The sequence below is a fragment of the Garra rufa genome, chromosome 3, assembly GCF_049309525.1.
Source record: "Garra rufa chromosome 3, GarRuf1.0, whole genome shotgun sequence".
NCBI lineage: Eukaryota > Metazoa > Chordata > Actinopteri > Cypriniformes > Cyprinidae > Garra > Garra rufa.
Genome location: NC_133363.1, coordinates 16,741,690 through 16,761,699, shown reverse-complemented (window position 1 = coordinate 16,761,699; position 20,010 = coordinate 16,741,690). Strand labels below are relative to the sequence as shown.

The following is a 20,010-nucleotide window of genomic DNA, read 5'->3' as shown; positions in this document are numbered from 1 at the left end:
AGGCCAAAATGAGGAGCTAAGGATGGCAGGAACAGCAAACCAACTGCAACAATAAGTAAAAGAAAGCAATTTTAAGATGATTTTAGTCAAAATTACAGAAAAATTATGTAAATCGCCTACTGATATGATTGAATGCTTATTACGTTTGACCAACAGGTGGCGCTGTTATCAGATCGATGTGGTGTGTTTAGTGTGAGGTGACAAACGTACACACAAAGTTTGGTGTCATTATGTCAGAGTTTTCCAAAGATAAAGCCTCAGAGTCATTTTCACATCAAGCCTAAAATGTATGGAGGCGCTGTACGAAAACGGTTTCATCTATCAACATGAAATCCATTACTTTTTGTTAGCACAGTCTGAAGATGATCTGACTCGATTTTGGTGAAAATCAGATGAACGGTCTAGGACTAGTTTGAAAAAGTAGGTTTTCAACATAAATCAAAATGGCGGACAGGAAGTTTGGCCAACTGTAACTGTGACCTAATTGGTATCTATGTTGTCGGCATGACCCAAGGAATATTTTCAGACCAGTTTCATTACAATTGGCTAATGCTATCTACAGTTATTAGCATTTTTGATCATTTTAAAACTAATGGTTAATGAATGCTTCATTACTCTTGACCAATAGGTGGCGCTGCTACCAAATTGATGTGGTGTAATCAGTGTGAGGTGGTAATGCCTCATACCAAATTTGGTGCAAATATCTCAAAGCTTTGCAGAGATACAGCTTCCGATGCGCTTTGGCATTGTTCCTGCAAATTTGTTGATGCGTTAAATGAAAACGGTTCTCGGCCTGACCCAAGGAATATTTTGAGATCACTTTTATTACAGTTATTAGCATATAAGTTATTAGCATTTTTAGAAATTGTTATAACTTTTGACCACAAGGTGGCGCTGGCCCCAAAATTTTTATGTACATTCAGGGCATGGTGCCGAACATTTTTGTAATTATTGGCGAAACGATACACTATTCCGTTCTCAAGATACAGCATTTTAAAGCTAAATTCAAAATGGCCGACACCCAAAATGGCTGACATGGGAAAATTGGATATGGTTCGACTCGGCATGCACCTCCAAATCTAACAAGACCAGTTTTGAGATTTTTGGTCAAACCACTGAGAAGTTATAAGCAAAAATAGCCATTTTACTAGCCTGACAAGCCAGACCCACATAAATGTAGGGTCTGGGCACTCTCCATAGACAGAGCTCAACCAGAGGGGTGGGATAAACGGTTGTCTTTCAAACTCCCTCTCCACGCAACAGGATAGCGCTACAACCAATCAGAGCAACGAAGAAGGTGACGTACTACGTAGTCAGAGCGACGGAAAAGCGAGTTCCTTGCATGTATGTTGTGGAAAAGCTTAACTTCAAGTCTTTCAGAGTGGCGGCCAAAGTCGATTCGAAAGAAAGTTGTTCGCTAGCGGCAGCCATCGCTCTATCTCTCACGCGTAATTCACGGAACCAGAGAATGTCTGACGCCTGTTTCTCACATACTCCGTCTACAGTGAGTCTGCAGTCCGTGTGCGTTATGCATGCGGTGCAAAAGCAGCACGGACTCGTTTTGCTTTCACACAGTGTCCGTAACTGATCCGCGGCTCTTTACCACAAACACAACATTTATCCGTTAGTTTGATTTAAAATCCAAACATGCTTTTTCAGCATTGTGATCCTCTTTAATCACAGTACACTAATACAATAATACTAGACATTTTCACGTTTAAACTCAATAAATATAAACAACGTATTATTCATCCTCAATAGAGCCATCGCTCTATTTCTCACGCATAATTCACAGAACCAGAGAATGTCTGACGGAACTTATGGTCGCACGTCAGTCGTCATCATGTTAAACCCGCCCACCGACTCGTGATTGGCCCGGTCGATTTTGGATTTTTAGAAATCTCAAGTGAACGGAGAGTAACTAGACTGCCCTTGGAAGCAAATGTAATTTGCTGCCGCTAGGGGCGCGTCTAGATTCTAGGCTACCATTTTACATATCTCCTTTCCACTAGGTGGCACTGTGACGAAACACTGCAGGTAGCCTCAGGTCATGCTTGTTATAACACACACCAAGTTTGGTCTCAATATTCCAAGGCGTTGCGGAGATATGGCCTCACATCCATTTTTCCGCGCTTTTCGTAGAATTAATTAGCGCGTTATTCGAGAACGGTTTGTCCAATCAGCTTAAATTCCATAACTTTTAGCCAGCATGGTCTGAAGGTGATCTGAGCCAATTTTGGTGAAAAATCAGACAAACCGTCTAGGACGAGTTCGAAAAAGTACGTTTTACAAACAAATTATAGAAAAAAAAACTAAACCTTACGATTTTTGAAATTTGGCGTTCATTCGACTCGGCATGACCCAAGGATTCAGAGAAAATTAGAATTTTGAGTTAGAGACTCCAAACTTGCTATGGTTAAAGTTGAGACTGTCCTCTATTAGTGTGCCAAATTATACAACTTTACCGCAAGCGGTTCTATGGGCTGCCATAGACTTGCGGCGGAAGAAGAAGAAGAAGAAAAAGAATAATAAGAATTCTAACGAAAACAATAGGTGCCTCCGCACCTTCGGTGCTTGGCCCCTAATAAGAAACAGAACAGATACAATAGGTGCCTACGCACCTTCGGTGCTTGGCCCCTAATGAGAACTGATTCTCAACTTACCTGATTAAATAAAGGCTATTATTATTATTATATGCACAGTGAAATCTTTCACAATGTCTACACTTTGTTATAATGAGAGGATTTGTGAGCAAGCAATATTCAGCACTGTGCAAGAACTTTTGAGTGGATTCTAACTTAAACTCTCTGATTGGCCATTGCGTTCCAGAAATCAACATTGCTCATGCTGCAAACGTGTTTTAAATCAAAACTGTCTATTCTTGCACCCATTAATCATTTTTATGTTAAATTAGTTATTCTTGTTGCTTCTGTGCAATAGATGAATATCAGTTTATATGTTTTTAGATATTTTACATTTGGATATTTCTATTTTGCGGGAGTCCCGCAAATCATTTTATTCTCTTGCATCCTGCACACACACAAATTTCTACCCACTCGCACCCACATTCGCCTATCAAGTTTTGTTGGGTCCCGCGGATCTCTCAACCACCATCAGTGTGCAGCATCCACTTGAATGATGCGATGACAGCCACAGTACAACAGTGCCACATAACAGTTACAGGTGGAGAGGAGAGAGAGTGATAGAGCCAATTCAATGAATGGGGATTATTAGGAGGCCATGATTGACAAGGGCCAGAGGAGGGAATTTGGCCAGAACACCGGGCATTCACGCCTACTCTTTACAAGCAAGAGTTAAGAAACTCTTCCTGTTAGGATGTTTTATTCATCAGATCTAATATGCAATCATAAAAGGTCAGCTTTGTTTTATTTTATTTGTTTATATTTTTATCCTTGCTAAATTTACAAAATGTTACAAAAATAAAGATCAAAAATAAAGCAAAGTAAAGCTTTGCATGAGAATAAAGATGCAAAAAGGAGTGACACACAGTAGTGCTGTAAGACTGTATGAGCATAAGTATAAATAAAGAGAACAATTACATTACAAAACATTTTATTTCAATAGTTAGAAAAAATAAAAAAAAAACTGTGCAAAAACAAAAAATCATGAAATTCTGGTTGGCTATATACAACAGCTTGAACTCAGGTTACGCTCTCATCTTCAGAAAAGCTAGAAGTAGACTTCAGATTTTTGTGCATAGAAAAAGCAGCAAAGCCGTTTTATTCTGAATCTTTTACAAGAAATGTTTTGCCACTCTTCGGCTGCGGACTGGCTTGATCAAGTTTTATGGCGTTTCTACAGGAGAGATAAAAAAAGAAGAAAGTAAAAACATTTTATTAAAAAAAAAAAATACAGAAAATATTAACCAGTGTTAAAAAAAAGGGACAATAACAGAGACCTACAAAAAGTCTACTAGGAGTCATACCGTTTTTGCCTGTACTTTTCTCGGTCAGCAGCAGGCATCATGTGCATAAGTTCCAAACTAGCGTTTATAGTCCTTAGCATTTCAAAACGTTCCTTTCCACGTATCTGGAAAACAAGCACAAAAAGAACCTCGGAATAATCAAAAAATATTTTCATGAAATGTCTTTTTATAAAGATAAAAGTAATTTATAAATATTCCAATGTTACACACATGAAGAATGTAAATTTCATCAGTGGATTCAGGACCAGCTGCAGGGAGTGCCTCTTTTAACTGATCCGAAATTTGACGCTCTGGTGTAATTTGTGTAAACAAGAGTTAAGACATAGCACATATTACTTAGTGGGTTAGACATTCATTTGAGGCAGTTACCAATCTTATTTTATCCTTATTTAATTTCATTTACTTCTCTTTGTCCCAGTAACTGTTTCCCCAGTAATCTTTTTCAGATTGTCTTCTTCTGTTTTGCGGTCGCGGCCTGGACAGGCACACACTCGAACTTCAAAACATCGGCGACCAAGAACCTGTCCGCTGTGAATGCAGAGCACCAACAAACAGTCAACTCTGGGGGTGTGTTCACAAAACATTCTCTCTTATCACTTAGAAAACTCTTACCTAAGCAATTTTACTGCTATTTAGGAGAACTCTCTTTAAACCCATTTACAAAGATGCTGAGAGCTACATTTACTTAAGAATAGGGAAAAATAAGCAAACTTGAGCTTTTTGCTATGGATGATGTCAATAAGCTTACTAACTATGCCCATAGTGATTGGCTGATAGGGCATGGGTCTTTGTCAGCAATTTAATCATAGACATATTATACAATAAGCTATCATGTTGCCATATTTAAATAAAGATGTTAAAATAAAAAGGTTGCCATATTCAAATAAAGTTTTTAAAAATGTAGGCCTAAGTACGTACATGTTCATCTAACTGTCAGCCTTTTACACATTTGCATCTCGTAAACAAGATATGCATATAATGAAAATTGAAAAAATGAAAAGCTGTTTTAGTCTGAACCTTTTATAAGCAGGTCTTTGCCACTCTTCGGCTGCAGACTGACTTGGTAAGTTAGAAGTTGTTAAGTTTTTCAGTCTGGTTCTCATGAGAGCACCTGGAGATTTGGTTTGGTGCTCACGCTACACATAGTGTGACCAACTAAATATATATTTAAAAAAAATGTATAATACTAATAATGGTATTATTGCTAAAACACCATTTATTTTTTAAGTTAGATAATATGCTACTATTATATTTTAAAATAAAAAAATTAAGTAGTAGCCCAAATAAAAATACTATTATTTTATAGTACACTTGCAATAAAAAAAATACACTAAATGAAAAGTAAATATTAGCATTATATTATGTGTATTATTTCTTTTTTCTTTTTTTTTTTTAATTATTTTTCCAACATTTTAAGATCTAAAAATCAGCGAGCTTTTATTGTGGCAGGTTGCCAGCAAGTAAATGCACTGCTGGTTTTACTGCTGCTAAGTGAACCCACAACAGTGAATGAAAATGCATGAAAAGAAGGACATGATTAAATTAAAAGGAAATTATTCTGAAATATTTCTAATATGTTTAAATTCCAAGGCAGACTGCCAGCAAGTGTCATTTATAAGGATTGTTTGTGATTTGGTCTTAGGCAAGTTAGGAGGTACTTTTAGATGTTTTGTAAATACAGTCCCTGATCTCCATTACCGCCAGAAACTTGTACAACAGCCTACGGACAGAAAAGACAAAAGAAGAGAAAACAGGAGAGAGGGACTCACTCAAATGTCTCCAGGGTCAGTATGGTGAGAATTGGCCTTCTATTCATCCCACCCATACAGCTGCTGTTGCACATGAAGTTCAGTAGTATGGTGGTTACCACTGAACCCAGCTATATGAATAGAGCCAAAATACAAACAATGACGTTACTGAATAGTTACTTCTTCCAGACTGGTTAGCTACAGTAATACGTTTAGCTACCATGTAACATGTTGGCCTCTATTGCACAATGTGCAAAATTCAAGATTTAATATTAAATATTTTCCAAAGGTTAGAAAGTCTGCACTCAGTCACACATTTTGTGCAATTCCTGTTACACAGTATTTCAAAGTAAACAGCAGGGATGCAACAGTACAATTGTTTTAACCACAGTTTTCGGTTTGGTTCAGTTCAGTTCTGATGGCTTGGCATATGAGATTTTCTTTTTGTTTTTTTTTGTTTTTTGCGATTTAAACTCTATTACACTTCTGTACACTGTAGAAAAACATTAATCATATGTCTACTTCAAATTTCTTTTGTGATTGGCCAGTTTTAGCTATATAACCACGTGAACTGTGTTTCATTCATAATGGAAACCAGAGGGTGCCCTTGCACAGAAAATCTACATATGCATTACAGAAGTAAAAACTTACTACGCTCCAGGAAATCCCTAATATGGATAAAAGCTTCCATCTATCACTGTAGCTGAATTAAAATACAGAAATGTTTTAAATGATGAAACAAAGACAATAAAACCTCAACTGCAACAATATATAGTTTAGCTGTGTTCTTCAAGCCTTTTCTGGTATTTTTATAATAATTATGTATATTATAATGAATTGCTAATCGACACAGCCTTTTTTACCATTATAATATTTTTGCCTCATTCTGTAATAAGAAGATAACATTACAGAAAGAAAAAAAAATACAGAGCAAGTTCTGGAAGAAATAAAACACAGAAATTATGTAAAAGTAAAAACAAAACAAAAAATCTAAATGACGACTACTGTACTGGCCTTGCTTAAAAATCAGTCAGACAAGGGTCTCTGCGGGTTCTTTTTAATAATAAAAAAAAAAACCTGCATACAGCAGGAGTGGAATGGCTCTGGGAATTTTTCCGGGTTGCATCCATTTCTGGAGTAGTCTCGCGTAGCCAGACCTTCAGACTGACGGCTGAAGGTCTGGAATTCATGGCAGCTTTAATTGGCCAAGGCCCGCCCATAAGGCCGTTTGACCGACATATCAAACAACCAATCACAGTTCGTTTCGTTCAGTGTCACTTTTCGGGGCGTAGAAATGCCCCCACAACAACAGACTGGCATGCAACAAGTCAGTCATTGAAATAACCAGCATTGAAAGTTAACAAAGAAGAGGGAGAACAAGCAGTAAGTCAGTAATTTGTTCGCGAACGTCGCAAATGCGTATAACAACAACGGCGTCTGCATAAGCACCTTTTAGCAAAACGCAGAGTAAATCAGTCTGCACTTTGTTTCCCGGCGGACCGAAAATAAAACGCGACACTCGCGTGTTCCAGAAATCCGATCAAATTCAACTAATCAGATGATGACTTCGACATTCCTGAAGTGTTTCCAGTTAAGTGTACCATATGCATCAGACATTTAGCCAACGTTCCGTGGGCGTGACGTCTGAGGCTGAGACTATTGCTGGAGTGGCTGAGGAGGTCTGCTATATTTTTACTGTACGGGAGCATCCTCTAGAGGCGGAAATCACTAACACCTGATGCTGTTTGTTTAGACACGTGAGATATGCCATTGGTAGATATGAACAAAGCCGCCTGCAAAAATCTGTTGATCATAAATCACAACTCCAAGATTTCTGACTGTTTTTAAAAGAGTTAATGTGCCTAACTGGATGTTGAAATTGTGATCAAATTATGGGTTTGATGGGACCACAAGCAGTTCTGTCTTGGCAAGGTTGAGTTAAAGATGATCATCCTTCATCCAGTAATTTTAATTCATTCAATTTCAATTCATCAAAATTTTACAATTAAGAAAAAAAAAAATCTCATGAGAAATTTTCAAAGGGGACACAAATAATACAGCCAAAATTGTACTTGCAAGGATAAATGTGCACACACTATGCGTACATAGCATGGAGAGTGTTTAAATATTAGTTAGGTTCATAGGTTATATATAGAAGGCCAACTTACTGAAATGCCATTTAAACTTAGTTATTATTATTCTTCTGAGACTAAAATTTTTGACTGCTACTCCTCCTAGAGCTTTAACTCTACAAACTCCAAACACAGCCCAGATCTTCAGACTGATTTGACACGAGTTGCTATATCTTTTCTAACTGATCAGACTTACGGTTTTCCTAAAAACAACAATTAAACCTGGGAAAAATCCCATAGACTTAGATTGACAAAATGTTCAAATGAGACAAGACAATTCAAGAGTGTTGAATACAGCGCTATCTGGTGGTTAGTAAAAAATAAAGCAGCAAAAAACCTGTGAAGCTACTTCGGAAGAAGCATTCACCTTAATTTCCATAGATCGACTCATGTTACATGCACAAATAAAAGCCTAACCCTGTGTGTGTTTGTTGAATTTCTGACTCTAATAAATTAATTTACCCATTAAAGTGTGTCATTAAATGCCAGTACGAATATCAATATGATGTAATAGAAGAAGAATGTAAATGTATATGAATTGCCTATTGCAAATATTTAATTTCCCTGAAATACACTGTATTCTTCATACTACTTGTATGACTGGGTATTTAAAAATGCAATTATTAAACTAGAAGCTAAAGTTCGAAAACAAACTTTAAATGTTGGCTTGGAGAGCCAACCCGGGCAGCCTTGGGTGTCCGGCGTTCTCGAGCTGCCCCGCTGTGAAAATGCGCCCTTGCTATTTCATAATCTAATAAAAAAGCAGACTAGGCTATGACAACAGGTTCAACAGAGTTGACTAGCTGGATGTGAAATAATTATTTGTATTGTTTTTATATGCTTGTAATTGTTTTCCCTGTTTGCTATTTCAAAGTTCTGTTAGGTAAATGAAACACTGTAAATAGGTCTTTGAATTGAGATCTTGAAGGATTAGTTATCCTGTGGCCCCCTCTTTTGGACAACATAAGCAATATGAACCACATGAACATTGCACTGTTTTCATTATTATTGATCCTTGTTAGAGCAATAAATAAATGCATACATAAATATATAACAGAAGCCAAGACAAATGAACGATTTATTTTTATTTTTTATGGAGTAACATTGAAGACAGAAAGCAGAATGTGGCCGCTTTAATGTTGAAATCCAATATAATGATCCACATCCGATTTATTTCTCAACAGTTTATGTTCACTTGAGACATAAACGAGTGTTTTCAATTATATTTGTTAAGCTATTATGTATTTTGAAATGATCTTGTCTGTGTTTATCCGAGAGAAGTGTTTCTTATTGGCAGAAGCGAGGATTAATGTAGTTCGGAGCGCGTGCCTCAAAGCCGCGACGCGTTGCTGTGCAGTTGACCAGAAAAGCACAAATAAGCAAGCATTTGACCTTTTTAATATATTACTCTACTATTATTGTGTTGAATCGCTGTAGTGTTTGTATTTAAATACCTTTAAAAGACGTGCAAATTATATCTTTGTTGACACAGACGGAGAAATGCGAGCCGGTGGATTGAATTAAATTGCTGTAATATTTTAATTTTAAAGGCGGTCAAATTCGTGCAAATTATGTCGTTTGTGACCACATATACAGAGAATGTACACGTTGACAAAAAAAAGTGTATGCGTTGATGGAAATACTTAGGGTTTTAAATAAAACAGCTCACAAACAGCTGAATTCAGCTCTTGATGTGTTCTGATGGGTGGATTGGATTAAATCGCTGGAATATTTTAATTTCAAAGGCGTTATTTATTTGCATTTTCCACCGATTTCAAAGTGAAAGTAGGTAAGAGGTCACCCCCGCCTCTTCAGTGGAGTGGAATTGCTCCTTTAGAGGGCGCATTTTTTCTCAGCCCATGTAAGTCTATGGGAAATTTTTCATATTAAAAAATTTATAATAAATAAACTAAGTCTGATCAGTCTAAAAAGATATAGCAACTAACTTCACATCAGGGCCCAGGTATCTGCCAAGTTTGGGGCTTGTGGCATTAAAGGCCTAGGAGGAGATGCGTTCAGAAAATTTAGTCTCAGAAAAAAGTAGCATAACAGTATGTGGCTCTCCAAGCATAATAAGTCCCAATGATACTCGCAAAGTAAGATCTGGATGTTCGAACATTTCCGACACACAAAGTGAATTGAGCACATGACTGGACAGAAAGTGAGGCTTCATTTGTAATTAGTAAAGTGATTTCTGTTAACAACGCAAGTCTCAAATCAAGGCTTCATCTGGCATGCCTTTTAACACAGGCTCTGATGTCTCGGTTCAAATGTCATATTACTAGTTGACAGTCATTCAAGATTTAGTTATTCAAACTTGCTAACGATGTGGGAACACAAATTCGAACAACTTTACAAAGTAAACAATGGTCCAAAAAACATATAGCCTCTAATTAGCACACAAAATACCATTGGTATACTACGTCCACCGCTTCACTAGAAGTTGTACCCATGTTCTTTTTTTTACAGTAGCACCTCCCGGAAACTTGTGGATATTTCTAATCCATTTAAACTCATTTGAATTAATCTAATATTTATCTATCCATCCATCCATTTATCTATGCCTAGCAACTAGAATCATGTTAATGACATGCTAATCAGGCTACAAACATGTTAACAAAATGCTAATCATGCTAAAACATGCTAGTAACTTGTTAATCATGCTAACAACAGGCTACTAATGCTAACATCATGCTAGCAACATTCTAATCATGCTAGAAACATGCAAGTAACAGGCTAATCATGTTAGAAACATGTTAGAAAAAGGCTAACGACATGCTAATCATGCTAGAAACATGTCGATTAGGCTAGAAACATGCTAACAGCATGTCAATGTTACTCCATAAAAAAATTAAATAAATCGTTCATTTGTCTTGGCTTCTTTTATGTATGTATGTATGTATGTATGCTTTTATTTATTGCTTTAACAAGGATCAATATATGATAAACCATGCAATGTGGTTCAGAGATGAAGGCAATAATGGTAATGTTATCCACAAGAGGGGGCCACAGGATATCTAATCCTTCAAGATCTCAATTCAAAGGCTTTTTTACAGTGTTTCATTTAGGTGACAGAACTTTGAAATAGCAAACAGGGAAAACAATTACAAGCATATAAAAACAATACAAAAAAGTAGGCTTTTTTATTAGAATTTGAAATAGCAAGGGCGCATTTTGACAGCGAGGCAGCTCAAGAACGCTGGACACACAAGTGCTCTGGCTCTTTTGCCCCAAGGCTGCCCAGGTTGGCTCGCCCAGCCAACATTTAAAGTTTGTTTTCGAACTTTAGCTTCTAGTTAGTGGTGCTTGCCATAGGCAAAGCATCACTATTACTATCTCACATACTTATTCTTCTTCTTCTTCTTCTTCTTCTTCTTCTTCTTCTTACTTCTTCCGTACGTTTTTCGGCGCGTAACTAGTCCCGCAGTTTTTATCATAGACCCTCGAAACAAGCGTCAAATCGTGCGTCCTATATAGATTCGGTGTGCTATGACTTTTATAAGCGATCGGGGGTACGATGACATCACACGGGGGGCAAAAGCGGCCCTAAATTTACAACAACAATGCATTACGGCCAACTTTAACGGGACGTAGCGCAGACCCAGAATTTCGTAGAAACACGTGATTCACCACAACTGGAGAGGCTGTCAAGCTGTGCGAGAACACATCTCGCATTGGGGTGTAAGTTGTACCCCTGGGGCGCAAATGCCTCTTTTTTATTCAAATTTTGGCGCGCCCCTCGTCCCGCAATTTTTGACGTAGACCCTCGAAATGGGCGTCAAATTGTGCGGCCAATACGGGAATGTAGATCCCCGACTTATATAAGCGATCAGGGGTACGATGATGTCACAGCCAATTTTTATTCGGCCCCAAAATCCCATAGACAACGCATTGGGACGAATTTTGACGGGACGTAGCGCCAAGCAAGAATTTCGTAGAAACACGTGATTCGCCACATCTGGAGAGGCTATCAAGCTGTGCGAGAAGACTTCTCGCAATGGGGTAAAAGTTGTACCCCTGGGGTGCAAGAGCTCTCCAAATTTGCCCCATTGACTTTCTATGGTAAGGGACGTCCCATGAAAACCCATGGTAATTTACATAGGGATTTTGTATTGGGTATAACTCAGCATCACATTGGCCTAGAGACATGGAGGCGGGCTCATTTTACTCAGATGGCCAATCAGACTCTCCGGATCATCATGAAGGTGTCAAGCCACGCCCTAGCAACCATTTAGGGCACCCTAGCAACTGATCCCATAGACTTCCATTATAAGGGCCCAGATGCATATCTCTGGATCAGAGTGTCATAGAGACATGGGGGCGGACTCCTTTGAGTCGGGGCAGCAAACGCCCAATCACCAATCAACATTGACACTCCCTAGCAACCAAACAGAGTACCCTAGCAACCCAAAGCCACACAGGCATATCTTCACACCTGAATGTCACAGAGACATGGGGGTTGGTTTATATCACTCATACTGGCAACTACACTTTACAGTGTCGTCATTGGCCACTCCCTAGCAACCAAACAGAGTACCCTAGCAACCCAAAGCCACACAGGCATATCTTCACACCTGAATGTCACAGAGACATGGGGGTTGGTTTATATCACTCATACTGGCAACTACAATTTACAGTGTCGTCATTGGCCACTCCCTAGCAACCAAACAGAGTACCCTAGCAACCCGAAGCCACACAGGCATATCTTCGGACCTGAATGTCACAGAGACATGGGGGTTGGTTTAAATCACTCATACTGGCAACTACACTTTACAGTGTCGTCATTGGCCACTCCCTAGCAACCAAACAGAGTACCCTAGCAACCAATTAGCAAGACCTATATCTTTGTATCAGAATGTCGCATAGACATGGGAGTTGCTACTTTTGACTCATGCTAGCAAACTCTCAACATGCTACATATGCTAGCACTCAATAGCTTCATGCTAATAGCAATTAGCTAAGGGCTAATCAGGCAAAGACCTGTATAACACTCCATAGTAATGATATTTGACAAGTAGCAACTGCATACCAATGCCATAGCAACTAGCCCGGTTACCTTAGCAACGGCCCTAGCAACCACCCAAGTACCCTAGCAACTGCATAGCAACTGCCCTAGTAACCACCCGAGCACCATAGCAACCGCATAGCAACACCCTAGCAACCACCCTGGGTACCCTAGCAACCGCATAGCAACACCCTAGCAACCACCCCGGGTACCCTAGCAACCGAATAGCAACACCCTAGCAACCACCCCGGGTACCCTAGCAACCGCATAGCAACACCTTAGCAACCACTCTGGGTACCCTAGCAACGGCCCTAGCAACCACCCGGGTACCCTAGCAACGGCCCTAGCAACTACCCGGGTACCCTAGCAACCGCATAGCAACACCTTAGCAACCACCCTGGTTACCCTAGCAACTGCATAGCAACACCCTAGCAACCACCCCGGGTACCATAGCAACCGCATAGCAACACCCTAGCGATCACCCCGGGTACCCTAGCAACGGCCCTAGCAACCACCCCGGATACCCTAGCAACCGCATAGCAACACCCTAGCAACCACCCTGGGTACCCTAGCAACCGCATAGCAACACCTTAGCAACCTCCCTGGGTACCCTAGCAACAGCCCTAGCAACCACCCAGGTACCCTAGCAACCGCATAGCAACACCTTAGCAACGGGCCTAGCAACCACCCCGGGTACCCTAGCAACCGCATAGCAACACCCTAGCAACCACCCTGGGTACCCTAGCAACGGCCCTAGCAACCATCCTGGGTGCCATAGCAACTGCATATCAACACCCTAGCAACCGAGGGCCGAGTTTTGCCACTGCAAGCACCACTCACATTTTCTTCAGGAAATGTACATATCTAGTTAGTGGTGCTTGCCATAGGCAAAGCATCACTATTACTATTCGACATACTTATTATTATTATAATTATTCCACTTCTTCCGTACACATTTCGGCGCGTAACTAGTCCCGCAGTTTTTGTCGTAGACCCTCGAAACAGGCGTCAAATCGTGCGGCCTATATAGATTCGGTGTGCTATGACTTTTATAAGCGATCGGGGGTACGATGATGTCACACGGGGCAAAGAACCACACCAAAATTTACAACGACAATGCATTACGGCCAACTTTGACGGGACGTAGCACCGAGCAAGAATTTTGTAGAAAAACGCGATTCGCCACATTTGGGGAGGCTGGTAAGCTGTACGAGAAGACACCTCGCAATGGGGTAAAAGTTGTACCCCTGGGGCGCAAACGCCCCCTTTATGCAAAAAAATTACTTCCCGCAGTTTTTGTCGTAGACCCTCGAAACTGGCGTCAAATTGTGCGGCCCATTGAGCAAAAAATTCTGAGAACTTTTTAGAACCATTGGGGGTACGATGATGTCACAGCCCATTTTTATTCGCCCCCAAAATCCCATAGACAATGCATTGCGGCCAACTTTGACGGGACGTAGCACCGAGAGTGAATTTCGTAGAAACACCTGATTCGCCACATCTGGAGAGGCTATCAAGCTGTGCGAGAACACTCCTCGCAATGGGGTAAAAGTTCTACCCCTGGGGTGCAAGAGCTCTCCAAATTTCCCCCATTGACTTATAATGGTGAAGGGACGTCCCATGAAAACCCATGTTAATTTATATAGGGATTTTGCATTGGGCATAACTCAGCATCACATTGGCCTAGAGACATGGAGGCGGGCCCATTTTACTCAAATGGCCAATCAGACTCTACGGATCATCATGAAGATGTCAAGCCACGCCCTAGCAACCATTTAGGGCACCCTAGCAACTGATCCCATAGACTTCCATTATAAGGGCCCAGATGCATATCTCTGGATCAGAGTGCCATAGAGACAAGGGGGCGGACTCCTTTGAGTCGGGGCAGCAAACGCCCAATCACCAATCAACATTAACACTCCCTAGCAACCAAACAGAGTACCCTAGCAACCCAAAGCCACACAGGCATATCTTCACACCAGAATGTCACAGAGACATGGGGGTTGGTTTAAATCACTCATACTGGCAACTACACTTTACAGTGTCGCTATTGGCCACTCCCTAGCAACCAAACAGAGTACCCTAGCAACCCAAAGCCACACAGGCATATCTTCGCACCTGAATGTCACAGAGACATGGGGGTTGGTTTAAATCACTCACACTGGCAACTACACTTTACATTGTCGTTATTGGCCACTCCCTAGCAACCAAACAGAGTACCCTAGCAACCTAAAGCCACACAGGCATATCTTCTGACCTGAATGTCACAGAGACATGGGGGTTGGTTTATATCACTCATACTGGCAACTACACTTTACAGTGTCGTCATTGGCCACTCCCTAGCAACCAAACAGAGTACCCTAGCAACCTAAAGCCACACAGGCATATCTTCTGACCTGAATGTCACAGAGACATGGGGGTTGGTTTATATCACTCATACTGGCAACTACACTTTACAGTGTCGTCATTGGCCACTCCCTAGCAACCAAACAGAATACCCTAGCAACCAATTAGCAAGACCTATATTTTTGTATCAGAATGTCGCATAGATATGGGAGTTGCTACTTTTGACTCATGCTAGCAAACTCTGCACATGCTACACAAATGCTAGCACTCAATAGCTTCATGCTAATAGCAATTAGCTAAGGGCTAATCAGGCAGAGACCTCTATAACACTCCATAGTAATGATCTTTGACAAGTAGCAACTGCATACCAACACCATAGCAACTAGCCCGGTTACCTTAGCAACGGCCCTAGCAACCCCCTAAATACCCTAGCAACCGCATAGCAACTGCCCTAGTAACCACCCGAGTACCATAGCAACCGCATTTCAACACCTTAGCAACCGCCCTGGGTACCCTAGCAACGGCCCTAGCAACCACCCCGGGTACCCTAGCAACCACTCCGAGTACCCTAGCAACCGCATAGCAACTACCCCAGGTACCTTAGAAACCGCATAGCAACACCCTAGCAACCACCCCATGTACCCTAGCAACAGCATAGCAACACCCTAGCAACCACCCCGGGTACCATAGCAACGGCCCTAGCAACCATCATGGGTGCCATAGCAACTGTATATCAACACCCTAGAAACCGAGGGCCGAGTTTTGCCAGCGCAAGCACCACTCACATTTTCTTCAGGAAATGTACATATCTAGTTATTATTATTATTCTTTTTTTTTTTTTTGAGACTAAAATTTCTGATTGCTACTCCTCCTAGAGCTTTAATTCTACAAACTCTAAACTCAGCCCAGATCTTCAGACATCTCTTTTCTAACTGATTGGACTTATGCCACATTCCAGGCAACCCGTTACCCATGTTTTTCCAACCTTCTACCCGTGAAAGTGCACCGGAAAGGCCATGAACTTGTACGTAACATAGCCCGCGAAACAACAATGACAGCCCCTACGGGTGCGGTGTTTATGCAAGTGGTACACGGTGGAAAAATAGAGTTTATGACAATATAACGTTGCAATCAAATTAATAATATAAAAATAATAAATGTGCTTAATCAGTTTGGCGTGACTCGCTTAGAACGCTACAAAGTCATGAGTCCTGGTTTGAAGTCGTGATTTACGGGCTCAAAAACCTGCCTGGAACGCAGCATTACAGTTTTCCTAAAAATTACGAATAAAACTGGGGGAAATGCCATAGACTGGGATTGTCAAAATTCCCAGAATCTGTTGAGACTCAATCAAGCTTCCCTTCTATGTACTATTTCTAAATCTACTCAAACAGTCAAACTAACTTGCTAATCATATTAACATGCTAGTAACTTGCTAATGCCAGAAACATGCTATAATCATGCTAACAACACACTAGTAACTTGCTAATCATCATGCTAGCAACTTGTAAGTAACAGGCTAATTATATTAAAAACAAACTAGCAACATGCCAGTGATTTGCTAATCACAACATGTTAGTAACCTGTTAATCATTAATATTGTTAGCATGATTAAAAGGTTATTAGCATGTTACTAGCAACATGGTAACATCATTCTATTCATCATCTAACAATTTCTATCTATCAAACTTTAAGCTTTTAAAACTACTTTCAGACTGAAAACCATCAAACTTATTATACAATAACATACGATGTCAGACACTGTAATATGCTCTGGTCCCCTCTCTGCTTACCGTGGTGACGAGATACATAGTAGATTGTCATCACTAAATGGCTGGATGTCAAAGTGGTGCCCGCAGAATAACATAGGTTTCATAGACAATTGGACGAGTTTCTGGGGCAGACCCGACCTGTTGAAAAAAGATGGTCTTCATCCCTCCTGAGATGGAGCTTCTCTCCTTTCTAGAAATATAGCACATTGTCTTAGAATTTGCACTTGACTAACTGGGGCCCATGTCAGGAAGCAGACAGACTGGCTAAACTGACCATCTTGCTAGCCGCCTTATGTCACAGAAATCAGTTAATTCTCAGCACATAGAGACCCTTTCACCTAGATTTCACACCATAGAGACTGCGTCTGTTCCCCGAGCTAGAAAATACAATAAACGTCCAAAGCAATTTAAGAGTAACAATTTAATTGATGTTCAACAAATAAAAAATGTATATAATACAGAGAAAAAAATCAGGTCACTTTCTACGAAAGCACTTTTTGTAAATGATATGATCCCTGAACATAACCTAGATGTGCTCTGTTTGACAGAAACCTGGCTAAAACCAGATGATTACATTATTTTAAACGAGGCTACCCGCCAAAATTACTGTTACAAACATGAGCTGCGTGTAAAAGGTAAGGGGGGAGGTGTTTCTACAATTTATATTTTATATATTAAGTATAACTCGTTTGAATTATTGGTGCTCCATATAACATTATCCAGAGAAACAAGTATTAATGATAAATCTCCTGTGATGTTTGTACTGGCTACTGCATACAGGCCACCAGGGCACCATACAGACTTTATTAAAGAATTTAAAGAACTAGACTCTTTTGTCTAGCACTTTAGATATAGATTCTCCTCTGCGGTTAAGAAAGATTAAGGAAAACAGTCCGACACCGTGGTATAATGAGCACACTCGCGCACAGAAGAGAACAGGACGGAAAATGGAACGCAGCTGGAAGAAAACAAAACTAGAGGTTTTCTGTACAGCCTGGCGTGAATGTAACATCCTATAGAAAAGCATTAAAAACTGCTAGATCTGATTATTTTTCGTCTTTCTTAGAAGAAAACAAACATAACCCTAGGTATTTATTCAATAAATTCAGTGGCTAAATTAACGAAGAATAAAGCTCCTGTCATCCGATTGTGGTTGCATCTCTCTATTAGTGCTACTGGATCTTAGTGCTGCATTTGATACTATTGACCACAATATTATTTTAAATAGACTAGAAAATTATGTTGGCATTAGTGGTAGTGCACTGGCATGGTTCGAAAAGTACTTATCTGACGGGCATCAATTCGTAGCAGTGAATAATGAGGTATCATATCAATCACAAGTGCAGTATGGAGTACCTCAAGGCTCAGTACTAGGGCCATTACTTTTTACGCTTTATATGTTACCCTTAAGATACCCTTGAGATATCATCAAGAAACATGGTGTTAGCTTTTACTGGCCCGGCGAAACATACCAATTTGGAAAACTAACAGAATGCATAGTTGATCCATGCGTTCATGACCTCAAGGATAGATTATAGATTATTTCTATAATTCAAATCTGTTAAAGGATTAACATAACATTAACATCCCATAACAACTGATGTACTCGTTGCACCAGAAGAAGAATGGCATCTACGCTAATATTAGTATCTTTCCTTCTTAAGCCAAGGTCACCGCAGCCATCTGTATCCAGATCAGACAGTCACTGCAGTCCCCCGGATCCAGTCCATACCCATCAGCACCCAGACATAACCTCTACAGCCCTGAAAGTCAGCAGAATCCATGTCAACTAGATGAGCTCCAGAGACAGATCATCAGTGAAGACCTCATCACCTAGACGGTCATCGACGCAAGACCGCGAAAACCAGATGAATATTAGTCTGTTTGTTTCTTATTCCGAGGTCACCACAGCCACCAGATGAAGTCTGTATCCAGATCAGATGATCACTGTAGTCCCCCGGATCCAGTCCGTTCTAAGAGCAGGTGGTGGATCAACACCTACATACGAATGTCAGCGGATACCGTGTCAACTAGATGTCAGCCCCAGAGACAGATCAACAGGAAAGAACTCCTACCCTAAACGGCCACTGGCACAAGGCCATGGGAACCAGATGAGTCCTCTTCAATTTGACTTTGATGCAGCACTGAAACTCGTCTAGCACTAGGGCTGTGATGCGCGTTCGCGACCCACCACCACGTCTCATTTGAATGCGGTCTGCCCGAGGCCACCTCCATATTCTCTCTCCGAGTTCATCGTCTGTGTATCCCGGCTCAAAAAGGTAGGGAACGGCAAAAAACTCCATCTCATGTTCTCCTCCAGCTTCAAAATCATCCGACATTGTTGTACTTTATGTTGTACCTTGTTTGTAAAGAGCGTTTGTCTTTGCAAGTTCGCTTTGTAAACACTGGGTCTGATCTGTTTGATCTGAGGTAAGAATTCAATATACTATTAAAGTCCCCTCCCATAATCAGAATCCCTTCACTTTTATCTGCCACAAGTGCTGCTAAATTTTTAAAGAAAAAGGGAGAGTCTTCATTTGGAGCATATATGTTTACAATTGTAATCTTTGTGCCTCCAATTGATCCAACCACCATAACATATCGTCCATCCTTATCTTGAAAGGTCTTTTCATTGTTAAAGCCCACTGCTTTGCTAAACAAAATAGCCACTCCTCTTTTCTTTTTATTTCCAAATGATGAACTATACACTTGATCTACCCATTCTCTTTTTAGTTTTAAGTGTTCTCTTTCCAGTAAGTGTGTTTCCTGGAGTAGTATTACGGAGCCATGCCTTTTTTTTAACTGTGTAAATTTTTTTTTTCCCTTTTTATTGGGTTATTAATTCCATTTATTTTATAGCTAATGAAATTCAGAAACTCCATTTACTCTGAAAAGTCAAATAAGTATTCCTCTTTGCTTGTATAGATATATAGCGACAGAGAGAGAAAAAAAAAAAAAAAAAAGGACATAAGAAAAAATACAATTTTCATTAACCATGAACTGAACTTGAACTTCCATCAGTCCCATTAGACGCAACTTTCGAACCTTTTCTGCGTCTAAG

The 20,010-nt window shown here is 40.2% G+C and overlaps 1 protein-coding gene across 1 annotated transcript in view; it reads right to left on the bottom strand.

The window, feature by feature from the left end:
* Positions 1-3,519: 3,519 nt before the first annotated feature.
* Positions 3,520-20,010, bottom strand: part of LOC141331839 (cellular tumor antigen p53-like) — a 39,619-nt gene continuing 23,128 nt past the window's right edge. The window contains exons 7-11 of the mRNA XM_073836876.1: positions 5,716-5,825; positions 4,350-4,474; positions 4,157-4,236; positions 3,947-4,050; positions 3,520-3,816 (exon numbers count right to left, since the gene is read on the bottom strand). Coding sequence (XP_073692977.1) covers positions 3,741-3,816; positions 3,947-4,050; positions 4,157-4,236; positions 4,350-4,474; positions 5,716-5,825 — 495 coding nt within the window. The 3' untranslated portion in view covers positions 3,520-3,740. The remainder of the gene's footprint in view (positions 3,817-3,946; positions 4,051-4,156; positions 4,237-4,349; positions 4,475-5,715; positions 5,826-20,010) is intronic.